Here is a 13,310-nt window from a genome sequence, read left to right as displayed (position 1 = left end):
ATTCTCCTGCCTCAGCCTCCTGAGTAGCTGGGATTACAGGCGCCTGCCACCACGCCTGGCTAATTTTTGTATTTTTAGTAGAGACAGGGTTTCACCAAGTTGGCCAGGATAGTCTCGATCTCTTGACCTCATGATCCGCCCGCCTTGGCCTCCCAAAGTGCTGGGATTACAGGCATGGACCACTGTGCTTGGCCTAAAATATTTCATTTTAAAAATGGTGATTAAAAATAAGAGGCAGGCATAAGCACATGTAAATGGTATTGGACAGCGTGTGTGTTTAATATGAGTCTTTAGCTTAGGGCCATTAATGCAAGTAGCTGTAGCATTTCATCTTCAATTCTTTATATATTGTAGTTCCCATTTAAATTATCAGAGGCTAAAATAAACTTTAAGGTAAATACATAGACTTTTGTAACAAATCCAAGAAAGCAAATTTGCTTGATTCTTTGCATAAATCTCTATCTGCCTAATTGTTTCTCATGTTCAGAATGCTATAAATTAAGGTGAAAAATGTATTGACCATCTCTATGACTCTTAGGCAGCCAATTCACTCAGACTTTCATTTACGTTTCCTCATCTATGAAGTAGGAATAATAATATTCCATGTCACACAGGATCATTGTGATTATTACACATAAGCAGCTTAGAAAACTCCTGGCACATTATAAGTGCCAGTATTTCTCCACCAGAGCTCCAAAAGAGAATTAAACTCTACAGAAAAGGGTTTGAGTAAACTACATTGACCCCTGAACAACGTGGGGATTAAGGGTGCTGATCCCTGCCAGTGGAAAATCTATGTATAACTTTTGACTGCCCCAAAACTTAACTTCTAAGAGGTTACTTTTGACTAGAAGCCTTATTGATAACATAAACAGTTGATGAACACATTTTGTATGTTACACGCATTATAGACTGTATTCTTAAAATAAGCTAGAAAAAAGAAAATGTTATTAAGAAAATCATAAGGAAGAGAAAATATTATTCATTAAATGGAAGTGGATCATTGCGACAGTCTTCATTCTTATCTTCACATTGATTAGGCTGAGGAGGAGGAGGAGGAAGAGAAGGGGTTGTCTTGCTGTCTCAGGGTGACAGAGGCAGACAGAAGTCCACATATTTGTGAACCTGCATAGTTCAAAGCCATGTTATGGGTCAACTGTGTTTTCTCAGTTCTTCCAAGGATAGTACGTGGTGCTACTCTAGATGCACAGGCATTAAATCATACACATATAATGATGCTTTAGACATTAGGGCTTAATCCTTTGGAAATCTCAAATGAGAAGGTCTTTTAAGTGTTATAACTGTTTAATATATAATAGCTATTATTTTGATTGCAAGTGACAAAAATCTGTAATTTTTTTTCTTTTAAGACAAGTTTTCACTCTGTCTCCCAGGCTGGAGTGCAGTGATATGAACACAACTCACTGCAGCCTCAACCTCACAGACTCAAGCAATCCTCCCGCCTTACTCTTCCTGGTAGCTGGGACCACAGGTGCCCATCACCATGCCCAGCTAATTTTTTTTAATGTTTTTGTAGAGACTGGGTCTTGCCATGTTGCCCAGGCTGATTTTGAACTCCTGGGCTCAAGCAGTCCTCCCACCTTGGCCTCTGAAAGTGCTAGGAATACAGTCATAAGCCACCACACCCAGCCAGAAATTTATATTTAAACTGGTTTAAATAATAGAGGGACTTTATTGTTCCATGTAAATGAGAAAACAGAGAAGGCCTCAGAGATGATTTGATTAGGACTCTGACTTAGTATCTCTGCTATTCTGTTAGTTCAGCCTTTTCTCTGGCAGTTGGGTTAAACTAGTATTTCTAACCAAATTTTCAAAAGAAGAATATATATTTTTCCTAAATATGGGCTTATGGCTAAAAAGCATAAGGTGTATTTTGTATATATTTTAGAAGTCTAGTATATTTGGAATATAGTAATTGTTAAATAAGACAGTTTTGGCTTAGATAACTGTATCTGATATTAGTATGTGTCAATATGCAGTTATGCATTGCTTCACAACTAGAATATGTTCTGAGAAATTCATCCTTAGGCAATGTCATCAGTGTGTGAATCATAGAGTGTACTTACACAAACCCAGATAGTATAGCCTACTACTCACCTAAGCTATATGGTATAGCCTGTTTCTCCTAGACTGCAAACTTATACAGCATGTTACTCACCTGAATACTGTAGGCAGTTGTAAGACAAAGGTCAGGAGTTGTGTATCTAAACATAGAGATACAGTAAAAATATGATATAAAAGATTTAAAATGGTACGCCTGTATAGAGCATGGTACCGTGAATGGAGCTTGGAGGACTGAAAGTTGCTTTGGGTGAGTCAGTGAGTGAATGTGAAGGCCTATGACATTACTGCACACTACTGTAGACTTTATAAACACAGTACAGTTAATCTATACTATAAATTTATTTTCTTAATTTTTCTTCCTTCAATAATAAATTAGCTTAGTGTAACTTTTTCACTTTATAAACTTAATTTCTTTTAACTTTTTGACTCTTTTAATAATACTTAGTTTAAATATATTATACAGCTGTACAAAAATACCTTCTTTCTTTATATCTTTATTCTATAAGCTGTTTTTTTTAACTCTTTAAACTTTTTTATTAAAAACTTAGGCACGTGGCTGGGTGCGGTGGCTCACGCCTGTTATCCCAGCATTTTGGGAGGCCAAGACAGGTGGATCCCTTGAGGCCAGGAGTTTGAGACCAGACTGGCCAATGTGGTGAAACCCTGTCTCTACTAAAAATACAAAAATTAGCCAGGCGTAGTGGCGTGCGTCTGTAGTCCCAGCTACTCAGGAGGCTGAGGCATGAGAATCACTTGAACTTGGGAGGTGGAGGTTGCAGTGAGCCGAGATTGTGCCATTGCACTCCAGCCTGGACAGAAGGGGACTCTGTCTCACAAAAAACAACAACAACAACAAAAACAGGCACAAACACACCATTCTATACTTACGTAGGGTCAGGATCATCAGTATCACTGTCTCCTACCTCTACATCTTGTCCTATTGGAATATCTTCAGGGGCAATAATATTACACATGGAGCTGTCATCTCCTAAGAGAACAATGCTTTCTTCTGGAATATGTCTTGTAGGACCAGGCTGAGGCTTACAGTTAATTTTTCTTGTATAAGTAAAAAGAGTACACTAAAATAATAATAAGTATAGTACGTTAAATACATAAATCTGTAACATAGTCATTTATTATTATCAATTATCCACTGTGCGTAATTGTATATGCTATACTTTTATACAACTGGCCGCACAGTAGATTTATTTACACCAGCACCACCACAAACACGAGTAATGTGTTTTACTATGACATTGTACAACTACAATGTCAGTAGGCATTACGAATTTCTTATTATAATCTTATGGGACTGTCATCATGTATTCATTCCGTCATTGACCAAAACATCATTATGTGGAACATGACTGCATAAGAAAAAAATGTTAAGCCTATAGAAGCTGTAGTTGCGCTTTTATATGTATGCCAATATTAATTACACTAAACCACTTCAGCAGGCCATATTCTAGTAAAAGGTTTTTAAGACAGATTGCCAAAAGAAAGAGAACAAAGCAAAACAAACAGAAAACAGGGAGTTTGTAGGAATAAGTTGATGAAAGGAGTTGAAGAACAAACAAAGGGTAGTTAGGGAGGCAGAGGTTGCAGTGAGCCAAAATCGCGCCATTGCACTCCAGTCTGGGTGACAGCAAGACTCCATCTCAAAAAAACAAAAACAAAACAACTCTTTATCTGAAAAATAATTTGTATGTTTTCAGGTGGTATAAGAAAAAGTGCCTCTCTTTACCTATCTGTGTGCCTAGAAAATAGTCCCAATGTTCACCTGAAACAAACTCTTAGGATCAGAAGCAGCTTTTAATCAGCTATATCTAGGACTTCCAGTCCACATCAAGAGCTAATTAAACAGAGGAGACTCAAAGCTGTCCTCCCCTTTCTAGAGTGATTTGGACAACTTTTTCTTTTTTTCCCCCCTTTTCTGTTCCCCAAGCAAAAGCAGATTCCCAAGAATGAAAGAATATGGGAAGCTTGCCATCTTCTTGACTAAGTATTGAATCCCTTACAGTATGAGTAGAGAATCGTCTGCCCTCAAAATAACTAGATAAATTACTTTGAAATTCTAGGGTGATTTTTTCATCAGTAGACCCATTCAATTACTGATTTCTGAGACTCCTTCAAAAGATATATTTTATAAATTATATTTATTGTAAACAACCTTTATTAAGCATTTTTAAAGAAATAATTTAAATTATTTAAATTAAATAATTTAATTTAAGGTCAGGAGGTCAGAAGTTTGAGACCAGCCTGACCAACATGGAGAAACCCTGTCTCTACTAAAAATACAAAATTAGCCAGGCGTGGTGGCACATGCCTGTTAATCCCAGCTACTTGGGAGGCTGAGGCAGGAGAATCGCTTGAACCTGGGAAGCAGAGCTTGCGGTGAGCCAAGATGGCACTGTTGCACTCCATCCAGCCTTGGCAACAAGAGCAAAACTCTGTCTCTAAATGAATAAATAAATAACAGCGTAGTTCACTATGACTTGTCTGTCAGAGGTAGTTTGAGAATGGATTTGTTCAGAATTCAGGTAATTAAAGGGTATGTGCCTATGCTTTTCCTATACCTTGAAATATTTGAGTACATGCTGTGAAAAATTGCCTCGTTTTTGCTTTGTTGTTTTGCCACAAAACAGAAAGAAGAAGGAAAGCTTCAAGGACAGCTTAACAAGTCTGATTCTAACCAGTATATTAGGGAACTGAAAGATCAGATAGCAGAGCTGAATCATGAGGTAAGTGATAAATTTTGATCTTCACATATTTCTTTCTTCCTTCCTCTGTATTGTAACAACACTTTATTACTGGTTATAAGACTGACACTTGTGTGCTGAATATCTTCTGTGAATTATTGGTTATAATTAATAACATTTTTGAAAATTGTCTTTTTAGCAAGCATCTTCTGTTCTAATATGGGGGATTTATTTCCCCTTAACCTCATTAGCATGACCTAGAATGATCAATTAATATTTTCATGGCAAATATTTTATTTTTTTATTGTGGTGTAAAACCTCTTGGTGGTTTGCATAGATGTCAAAGTTACTTCAACTAAACTACAATTGTGCTTATACCTATAGAATAGATTTGTGGTATTTACCGTTGCATGCAGAGGGAAGTCTTTTTACTCGTCTTCTTTTCCCCCTCATGGTGGTATTACTGAGATTGCAAAAAAGGATACTTGCCTAATATCAGTTAACAGATTTCTTAGTATCTGAATGCTTTTTAAACTGGCACTACCTTGAATCTGTGAGATTCAACTCACAAAATTTTTGGTTTTACTAAGTACTATACTGAGTAATTTAAAGTATTTAAACTAATATGTTTTGATTAGAGAGAGATGTTAATGTGGCTCGAGGTCAATTTTCTTGTCCTTTATTGTTTTCTATTTTAATGATAGTATTTGGCTAAACACTAATGGAATACCATATTTCTTGTTTTGAATTATTTATAAAATAATGTGTATTCACAGTAATGAGATTTGAGAAGGTAGTATAACTTTCATTTGATTAAAAAGAAGAAAGAGAAAGAAAAAAAAAAAAGAAAACTCATTTTGACCACTAAGTGAATTTAAACCTCAAAGGAAAAAGTTTAGACATTACCCTTTCCTGGTATTACACCCTTCAGTTAAAGTCTGTGTGTTTTGGGTAATACCTCCTGGGGTAGTCAGTCTAAGAGTCAGTTCTAAATGAAGAAGAAATAAAACATAAACAGAACAGTAAATCTTAGATGTGGCTCAGTTTTATTTGTTTTGAAATTTGGGAAATCAGTCCTGTAAATATTAATTTTCAGCCATGATAATGTTTGAGGGATTCAGGATCTTACATATAATCTTTACCTATTTGTGTGTATTTATTATCATATTTTTAAATCGATAGCCATAGCATGAAAGAAAAAGTTACAAATAAGTGTGTTCTAGAAATCTTTATTCTTTTGAGAACCCTAGGAATTACTTATGTTCAAAAGGTGTTCTCAAAGGAAGTTGTGATTAAAGTAAAGCAACCTGCCATTTAAAATTTTGATGTCTCATGATAAGGAAGCTTTAATGTTGCTGAAACTTACATATAGATTGACTTTATTTCTAAAACTAATGTAAAAATCAGTCAACAAACATTAATTTTCCCTGTCATATGCTTTGACTAAAAATCATGATATTCTGGCCGGGTGTGGTGGCTCATGCTTGTAATCCCAGCACTTTGGGAGGCTGAGCAAGTGGATCACTTGCGGTCAGGAGTTTGAGACCAGCCCATCCAACATGGTGAAACCCCATCTCTACTAAAAATACAAAAATCAGCCAGGCATGGTGGTGTGTGCCTGTAACCCCAGCTACTGGGGAGGCTGAGGCAGAAGAATCGCTTGAACCTATGAGGTGGAGGTTGGAGTGAGCTGAGATCATGCCACTGCACTCCAGGCAACAGAGTGAGACTCCAATCGATCGATAGATAGATAGATAGATTAGATAGATAGATAGATAGATAGGATGGATTGGAAAGATGGACGGATGGATAGATAGATAGATAGATAGATAGATAGATAGATAGATAGATAGATAGATAGATAGATAGATAGATAGTCTCATCAGGACTGCCAGAAAATAACTCACATGAAGTTTAACTTTGATGTCAGTTTTTTACGTGTAGCCTAAGAAAGCAGTCTTACCTTATCCAAACATGAAAAGAAAATTAATCAACAGGTTAGAATTTTCTTCTATGAAAATTGAAAGCTAGATTGTGTAGATTTAAAGAGTAGAAATCAAACAAACTGCATCTTTTTTTTAAAAAAAGAAAAAAAACCTTTGAAGCATTTTTATTTATTAATACACTTCCTTGTTGCAGATAGAATTAAGGAAATTTGCAACCGCTACAAAGTAATAAACTACAATTTTGGGAGCAAAAGGAAAGAAAAAAAACTGTAGAAATATAATATGGAAGCATGAATAAGACCATTATAAAAATGCTTACCATAAAAATATATCTTTCCTATAAGTGGGCCTCAGATTTGGCTCTAAGGTTTTGCAGCCAACACAAAACCTGGTCACTTAAACATTTCAGAGTGTCTATATTATGAAAACAGACCAATTAGCTAGAAGAGCCACATCTATTCCTGATACTAAGATTAAATAACAAGTTCTCCATTGCTTCCTCACAAAGGAGACCTAGTGTGAGTTCCCTGGTTATTATACTTAACATTTGAATGGCTTCATAATCATAAAAGTTAAATAAAGAACGGAAGCTTAAAAAAAAAAAAAAAACTTTTGTAGGCTGGGTGCAATGGCTTATGCCTGCAATCCCAGCACTTTGGGAGACCGAGGTTGGAGGGTCACTTGAGCCCAGGAGTTCAAGACCAGCCCGAGCAGTATAGGGAGACCCTGACTCTATTACAAAAAAAAAAAAAAAAAAAAAAAGCCAGGCCTGGCGGCATGCACCTGTAGCCCCAGCTACTCCAATGGCCGAGGCAGGAGGATCAGTTGAACCCAGGAGGTCAAGGCTGCAGTGAACCATGATCACACCACTGCACTCCAGCCTGGGTATCAAAGTGAGACGCTGTCTCAAAAAAAAAGGTTTTGTGTAGCAGCATAACATGCAGAGACATGTCCAAGTCAAAAGTTTCCAGCTCAGTAAATTATCACAAAATGATCACACTCATGTAGATATCACCCAGGCCTAAGAAATAGACCCCAGAGCCCTGTTCATACTCTTTTAACCCATACTGCCTCCCTTCTACTCAAAGGTAACCATGATCTCAGACTTCTAATACAGTAGTTTAACTTTTTGAACTTTATATAAATGGCTTCTTGCAGTGTGTATTCTTTTGTGTCTTGCTGCTTTTGCTCAACATTGTGAGATTTTACTTTGTCATTTTAAAATGTAGCTGTAGGTTGTTCATTTTCATCACTGTGTAATTTTCCTTTGTATAAATATACCATGATTTATATATCTATTATGTTGGTGAACATTTGGATTATTTCCAGTTGGTCTGTTAAGAACATTGCTTTAAGTGATTTATGCCAGTTTATACTGTCTATAAGCAGTGAAGAAAGTTCTTGCTGTTCTACATCTTCAACATGTGGAATTGTCAGTCTTTCTTATTTTAGCCATTCTGTGACTATGAAGAGATTTCTCATTATGGTTTTAATGTGCATTTCCCTGATTATTAATGAGATCGAGTACTTTTCCACCAGTATATAGAACAACGTTGGCATGTACTGGGTACTTTGTGAAAATATTTCTAATGAAAAAATGATGTTTGTGAAAGGTTTTGCAGATGAGATCACATATAAGTTGCATGGGAATGCCAAGAAGCTGCTTTTTTTCTTTGGATGGAGTCTTACTCTGTCTCCCAGGCTGGAGTGCAGTGGCATGATCTTGGCTTACTGCAACCTCTGCCTCCTGGGTTCAAGCAATTCTCCTGCCTCAGCCTCCTGAGTAGCTAGGGTTACAGGCACACACCATGATGCCTGGCTAATTTTTGTATTTTTTTAGTAGAGATGGAGTTTCACCATGTTGACCAGGCTGGTCTCGAACTCCTGACCTTGTGATCCGCCTGCCTTGGCCTCCCAGAGTGCTGGGATTACAGGCGTGAGCCACCATGCCCATCCAGAAGCCTCTTAATATGTGAAAATCAGTGGAAAGAACATTCCAGACAGAAGAAACAACTAGCCCAAAGACCTTAGAAGAAAATGAAATGGTCATTTTGAGAAACAATACTAGTGTGGCTGGAATATAGTGAAGGGTAGAAAAACGGCATAAGATAAAATTAGAGAGGCAGGTGAGGTCAGATTATTTACGATTGGTCCTCTGTATCCATGGGTTTTGCATCAGTGGATTCAACCAACCTTGGATCAAAAACATTTTTTAAAGACTATTATTGCATCTGTAGCTGTACTGAACAGCTGCAAATTGTTTTCCTTATTATTATTCCCTAAACAATACAGTATAACAGTTTATATTGCGTTAACATTGTATTAGGTATTATAAGTAAGCTAGAGATGATTTGAAGTATACAGGAAGTCAGGCATAGATTATATGCAAATATTCCATTTTATATCAGGGACTTGAGCATCCATGGATTTTAGTGTCCTTGGGACATCCTGGACCCAATCTCCCACAGACACCGAGGGACAACTGTGTAGTGCTTTGTAAACCAGGGTGTATAGTGGAAAGCTTTTGAATGTTTGTTGTTAGGGATTTTTTTGGTTAGGGTTGTTTAGGTTTTTTTGTTTTGTTTTGTTTTTGTTTTTGTTTTAGAAATGGGGGTCTCACTATATTGCTCAGGCTGGCCTCTAACTCCTGGGCTCAAGTGATCCTTCCACCTTAACTTACTGAGTAGCTGGGACTACAGGGCTGCGCCACCATGCCTGCTGTCTTTGGATGGTTTCATACAGAAAATCTTATAATTTCATTTGCTCTGCCTACTGTACAGTGAACTGATTGTAGAAGAGAAAGAGTGAGAAGAGGGAAATTCATGAGAAGTCTGTTACAATGGTCCAGATAAGATCAAACATGGCTTAGAAGGATGGAAGAAGTGGAAATGTAATATGGCTGTGTTAGAAGTATGTTTATCTCATAAGGAAAAATATTCATTGGTTCCAGAGAGTTTTGGCTTGAGTAATTGAGTGAATGGTTGGTTGGTGCCATTGACCAACATAGAGAAAGGTAAACAAGAGCTCTATTTTTATTCTAAGGTTTGTAGTAAGGTTGAGATTCCTATTAAATATTCAAATGAAGGTATCAGATAGGCAGTGGCTATGTGAGTGTGAAATTCTGAAGAGAGGTCAGGGCTAAAAATAGGTGTAGCCCTCACTGGCATGTAAATGGCATTCATATATAAAGAGAAGGGTGTCCAGGAGCAAGTTCTGAAGTTCTCCCAACCTTTAAGGTCAAAAGAGCCGGGAGAGGACCAAAACCACCAGGGAGATAGGCGGGAGAGTGTGAAGACACAGGAGTCCCTGAAGGAGGAAGGGATCATTTCAGTGTGGTTATTTAGATTTTAAACTTCCCAAATCCTTTTGAAGAATAAACTTATTAAGACAGATTTCTTGGCCGGGCATGGAGGCTCACGCTTATAATCCCAGCACTTTGGGAGGCCGAAGCAGGTGGATGACTTGAGGACAGGAGTTTGAGACTAGCCTGGCCAACATGGAGAAACCCTGTCTCTACAAAAAAGAAAAGCAAAAATTAGCTGGATGTAGTGGTGTGCGCCTGTAGTCCCAGCTACTTGGGAAGCTGAGGTAGGAGAATGGCTTAAACCTGGGAGACAGAGGTTGCAGTGAGCCAAGATCTCACCACTGCACTCCAGCCTGGGCCACAGAGACTCTGTCTCAAAAAAAAACAAAACAAAAAACCAGAAAAAGAAAAAAGGAGAAATGTAAGCTATTTCAAGACAAAGCTGGGGGAAAAAAAAGAACTATTTTGGTATGCTGTAAACAACATACAACTCAGGTAGATAAAACCTACTTACTTTCTAGGAATAATCATTATATTGGTTTCTACTGGTCTTCTGTCATCCTGTCTTTTTTGTTGGGAAAGGCAGTTTTTCTAAGTTAAATTACATGTCACAGGAATCTTTTTTTAAGTAGGTGATTAGGAATTTGAGTAAATAAAAAGAAATCTAAATAAAGCCCTTACTGAAGTTTGACTTAGAAAATGTTTATATAAACAGGAATGGTAGTGTGGGCCTTGTAGTTCTAGTTACTTGGGAGACTGAGGCAGGAGGATTGCTCTAGCCTAGGAGTTGGAGGCTGCAGTGAGCTACATTCATGTCACTGTACTGCAGCCCTGTCTCTTATACACATCTAGATGTGTATAAACTCAGGAAGCTGAAGCACGAGAATGGCTTAAACCTGGGAGACAGAGGTTGCAGTGAGCCAAGATCTCACCACTGCACTCCAGCCTGGGCCACAGAGACTCCGTCTCAAAAAAAAACAAAACAAAAAACCAGAAAAAGAAAAAAGGAGAAATGTAAGCTATTTCAAGACAAAGCTGGGGGAAAAAAAAGAACTATTTTGGTATGCTGTAAACAACATACAACTCAGGTAGATAAAACCTACTTACTTTCTAGGAATAATCATTATATTGGTTTCTACTGGTCTTCTGTCATCCTGTCTTTTTTGTTGGGAAAGGCAGTTTTTCTAAGTTAAATTACATGTCACAGGAATCTTTTTTTAAGTAGGTGATTAGGAATTTGAGTAAATAAAAAGAAATCTAAATAAAGCCCTTACTGAAGTTTGACTTAGAAAATGTTTATATAAACAGGAATGGTAGTGTGGGCCTTGTAGTTCTAGTTACTTGGGAGACTGAGGCAGGAGGATTGCTCTGAACCCAGGAGTTTGAGGTTGCAGTGAGCTAAGATCATGCCACTGCACTCCAGCCTGGGTGGCAGTGAGACCCTAACTCTAGAAAAAAATAAAAATGTGAGAAAAAAATTATGTGAATATTCCTTAAGTTTTTAAATTCTGATACCTGTTTATATAAACCTGAGCTATGGATTTAATTAAATATATATCAAAAAGTATTTTAATGTCCTAGACATTCTTAATATAGTTTTTAATACGTATACTCATTTTGTTATTAAACTGGAATTTTTGAAATAAGGAATTTTAACAATCAGATTGACAATACAGTAAGTCCTCAACATTGTCAATAGTTTCTTGGAAACTGAGACTTCAAAGTGAAAGACATATAACATGTCCATGAATAATGTCGTTTTGTTTATAATGATGAGGGGAAAAAATTGGTTTCTGTGTATGTCCTCTCACTTAAAATGACAGTTTCCAAGAACCTATGGAAAACTTTAAGTGAGAACTTACTATATGCCCTTTTGTATTTCTTTGGATTTTTTTTTTTCCTTATGCTTGTATTTTTCTACTTAAAGCGGTGGCTCACGCCTGTAATCCCAACACTTTGGGAGGCCACAGTGGGTGAATCACAAGGTCAGGAGTTCAAGACCATCCTGGCCAACATGGTGAAACCCCGTCTCTACTAAAAATACAAAAATTAGCCAGGCGTGGTGGTGCGCACCTATAATCTCAGCTACTGGGGAGGCTGAGGCAGGAGAATCACTTGAAGCCAGGAGGCGGAGGTTGCAGTGAGCCAAGATCGTACCACTGCACTCTAGGCTGGGTGACAGAGCAAGACTTCATCTCAAAAAAAAAAAAAATAGTAGTTAATAAGACCTTTTTAAGGCTCATTCAGCACTGCTCTTCATCTAGAGATTAAAACTGAAATACTAAAGGTAGAAAAGAACTTAGTCATCTGGTTCTATAGTTGTTGGCAGCTATTTTTTTTTTCTTTATTTCATACTGAATGATACTGTTTTTTGGTTTATTTAACTTCATGCTTATTCTTTTATTTATTTATTTTTTTTTGAGACAAGAATTTCGCTCTGTCACCTAGGCTGGAATGCAGTGGCACGATCTCGACTCACTGCAACCTCTGCCTCCTGGGTTCAAGCGATTCTCCTGCCTCAGCCTCCTAAGTAGCTGGGACTACAGGCACATGCCGCCACACCTGGTTAATTTTTTGTATTTTAGCAGACACAGGGTTTCACCGTGTTGCCTAGGCTGTTCTTGAACTCCTGAGCTCAGACAGTCTGTGCGCCTCGGCCTCCCAAAGTGCTTATTCTTATTTCTGTTTCTACCAGTCTTTATTTCCCTTTAGGTACTACAAAGCTCCAAGTATGTTACCTAGTTTACAGAGTGATACTGAAGAACAGAATTGACATTCTTACCATAAAACTCCATTGATAACAGTAGTCTACTTATAGAAACAGAAATAAGAATTAAAAACAGTGCTAGCTATTTGTACTGATGAGTGAATTTTAACTTTTAAGAAAATGTTAACGTTTAAGAAAAACTTCAGTGTATGGAGTTACAAGCTATCCTGCATGTTTTTATAATAGAAAGTATTAGTTTTCCCAGTGCGGCAGCTTCTTAATAAAAGAAATTATTCCCTTAAATTTGTTCTTTCTCTAAATAGAGCAGTGTAAAGTAGCATGCGGAAGTTTCAGGATCTCATACAACCAAGTAAATAGGTTTTTTATCCCCCTACCCAGAACGTCCCATGTAGATGATGAAAGATTATATTTGTCATTCTGTGAAAATTGCTTTAAGCCCGTTAAATACATACACTGCTTTTTAATCTTACAGCCTCCATTTATATTTTTAAAACCCATTATTTTCTTTATTTTTTCTGGAGACAGGGTCTTGCTCTGTGGCCCAGCTG

General features: G+C 37.3%; 1 protein-coding gene across 1 annotated transcript in view; it reads left to right on the top strand.

The window, feature by feature from the left end:
- LOC105532132 (ecotropic viral integration site 5 protein homolog) overlaps positions 1 to 4,826 on the top strand; it is a gene marked incomplete at its 3' end in the record, with an annotated part of 264,948 nt that extends 260,122 nt beyond the window's left edge. Inside the window, exon 19 of the mRNA XM_011970220.1 lies at positions 4,731 to 4,826. Coding sequence (XP_011825610.1) covers positions 4,731 to 4,826 — 96 coding nt within the window. The remainder of the gene's footprint in view (positions 1 to 4,730) is intronic.
- Positions 4,827 to 13,310: the final 8,484 nt, after the last annotated feature.

Source organism: Mandrillus leucophaeus, unplaced genomic scaffold (assembly GCF_000951045.1).
Source record: "Mandrillus leucophaeus isolate KB7577 unplaced genomic scaffold, Mleu.le_1.0 Scaffold933, whole genome shotgun sequence".
Lineage (NCBI taxonomy): Eukaryota > Metazoa > Chordata > Mammalia > Primates > Cercopithecidae > Mandrillus > Mandrillus leucophaeus.
The sequence above is the reverse complement of the archived record's forward strand: the minus strand, read 5'-3'. Positions and strand labels throughout refer to the sequence as shown.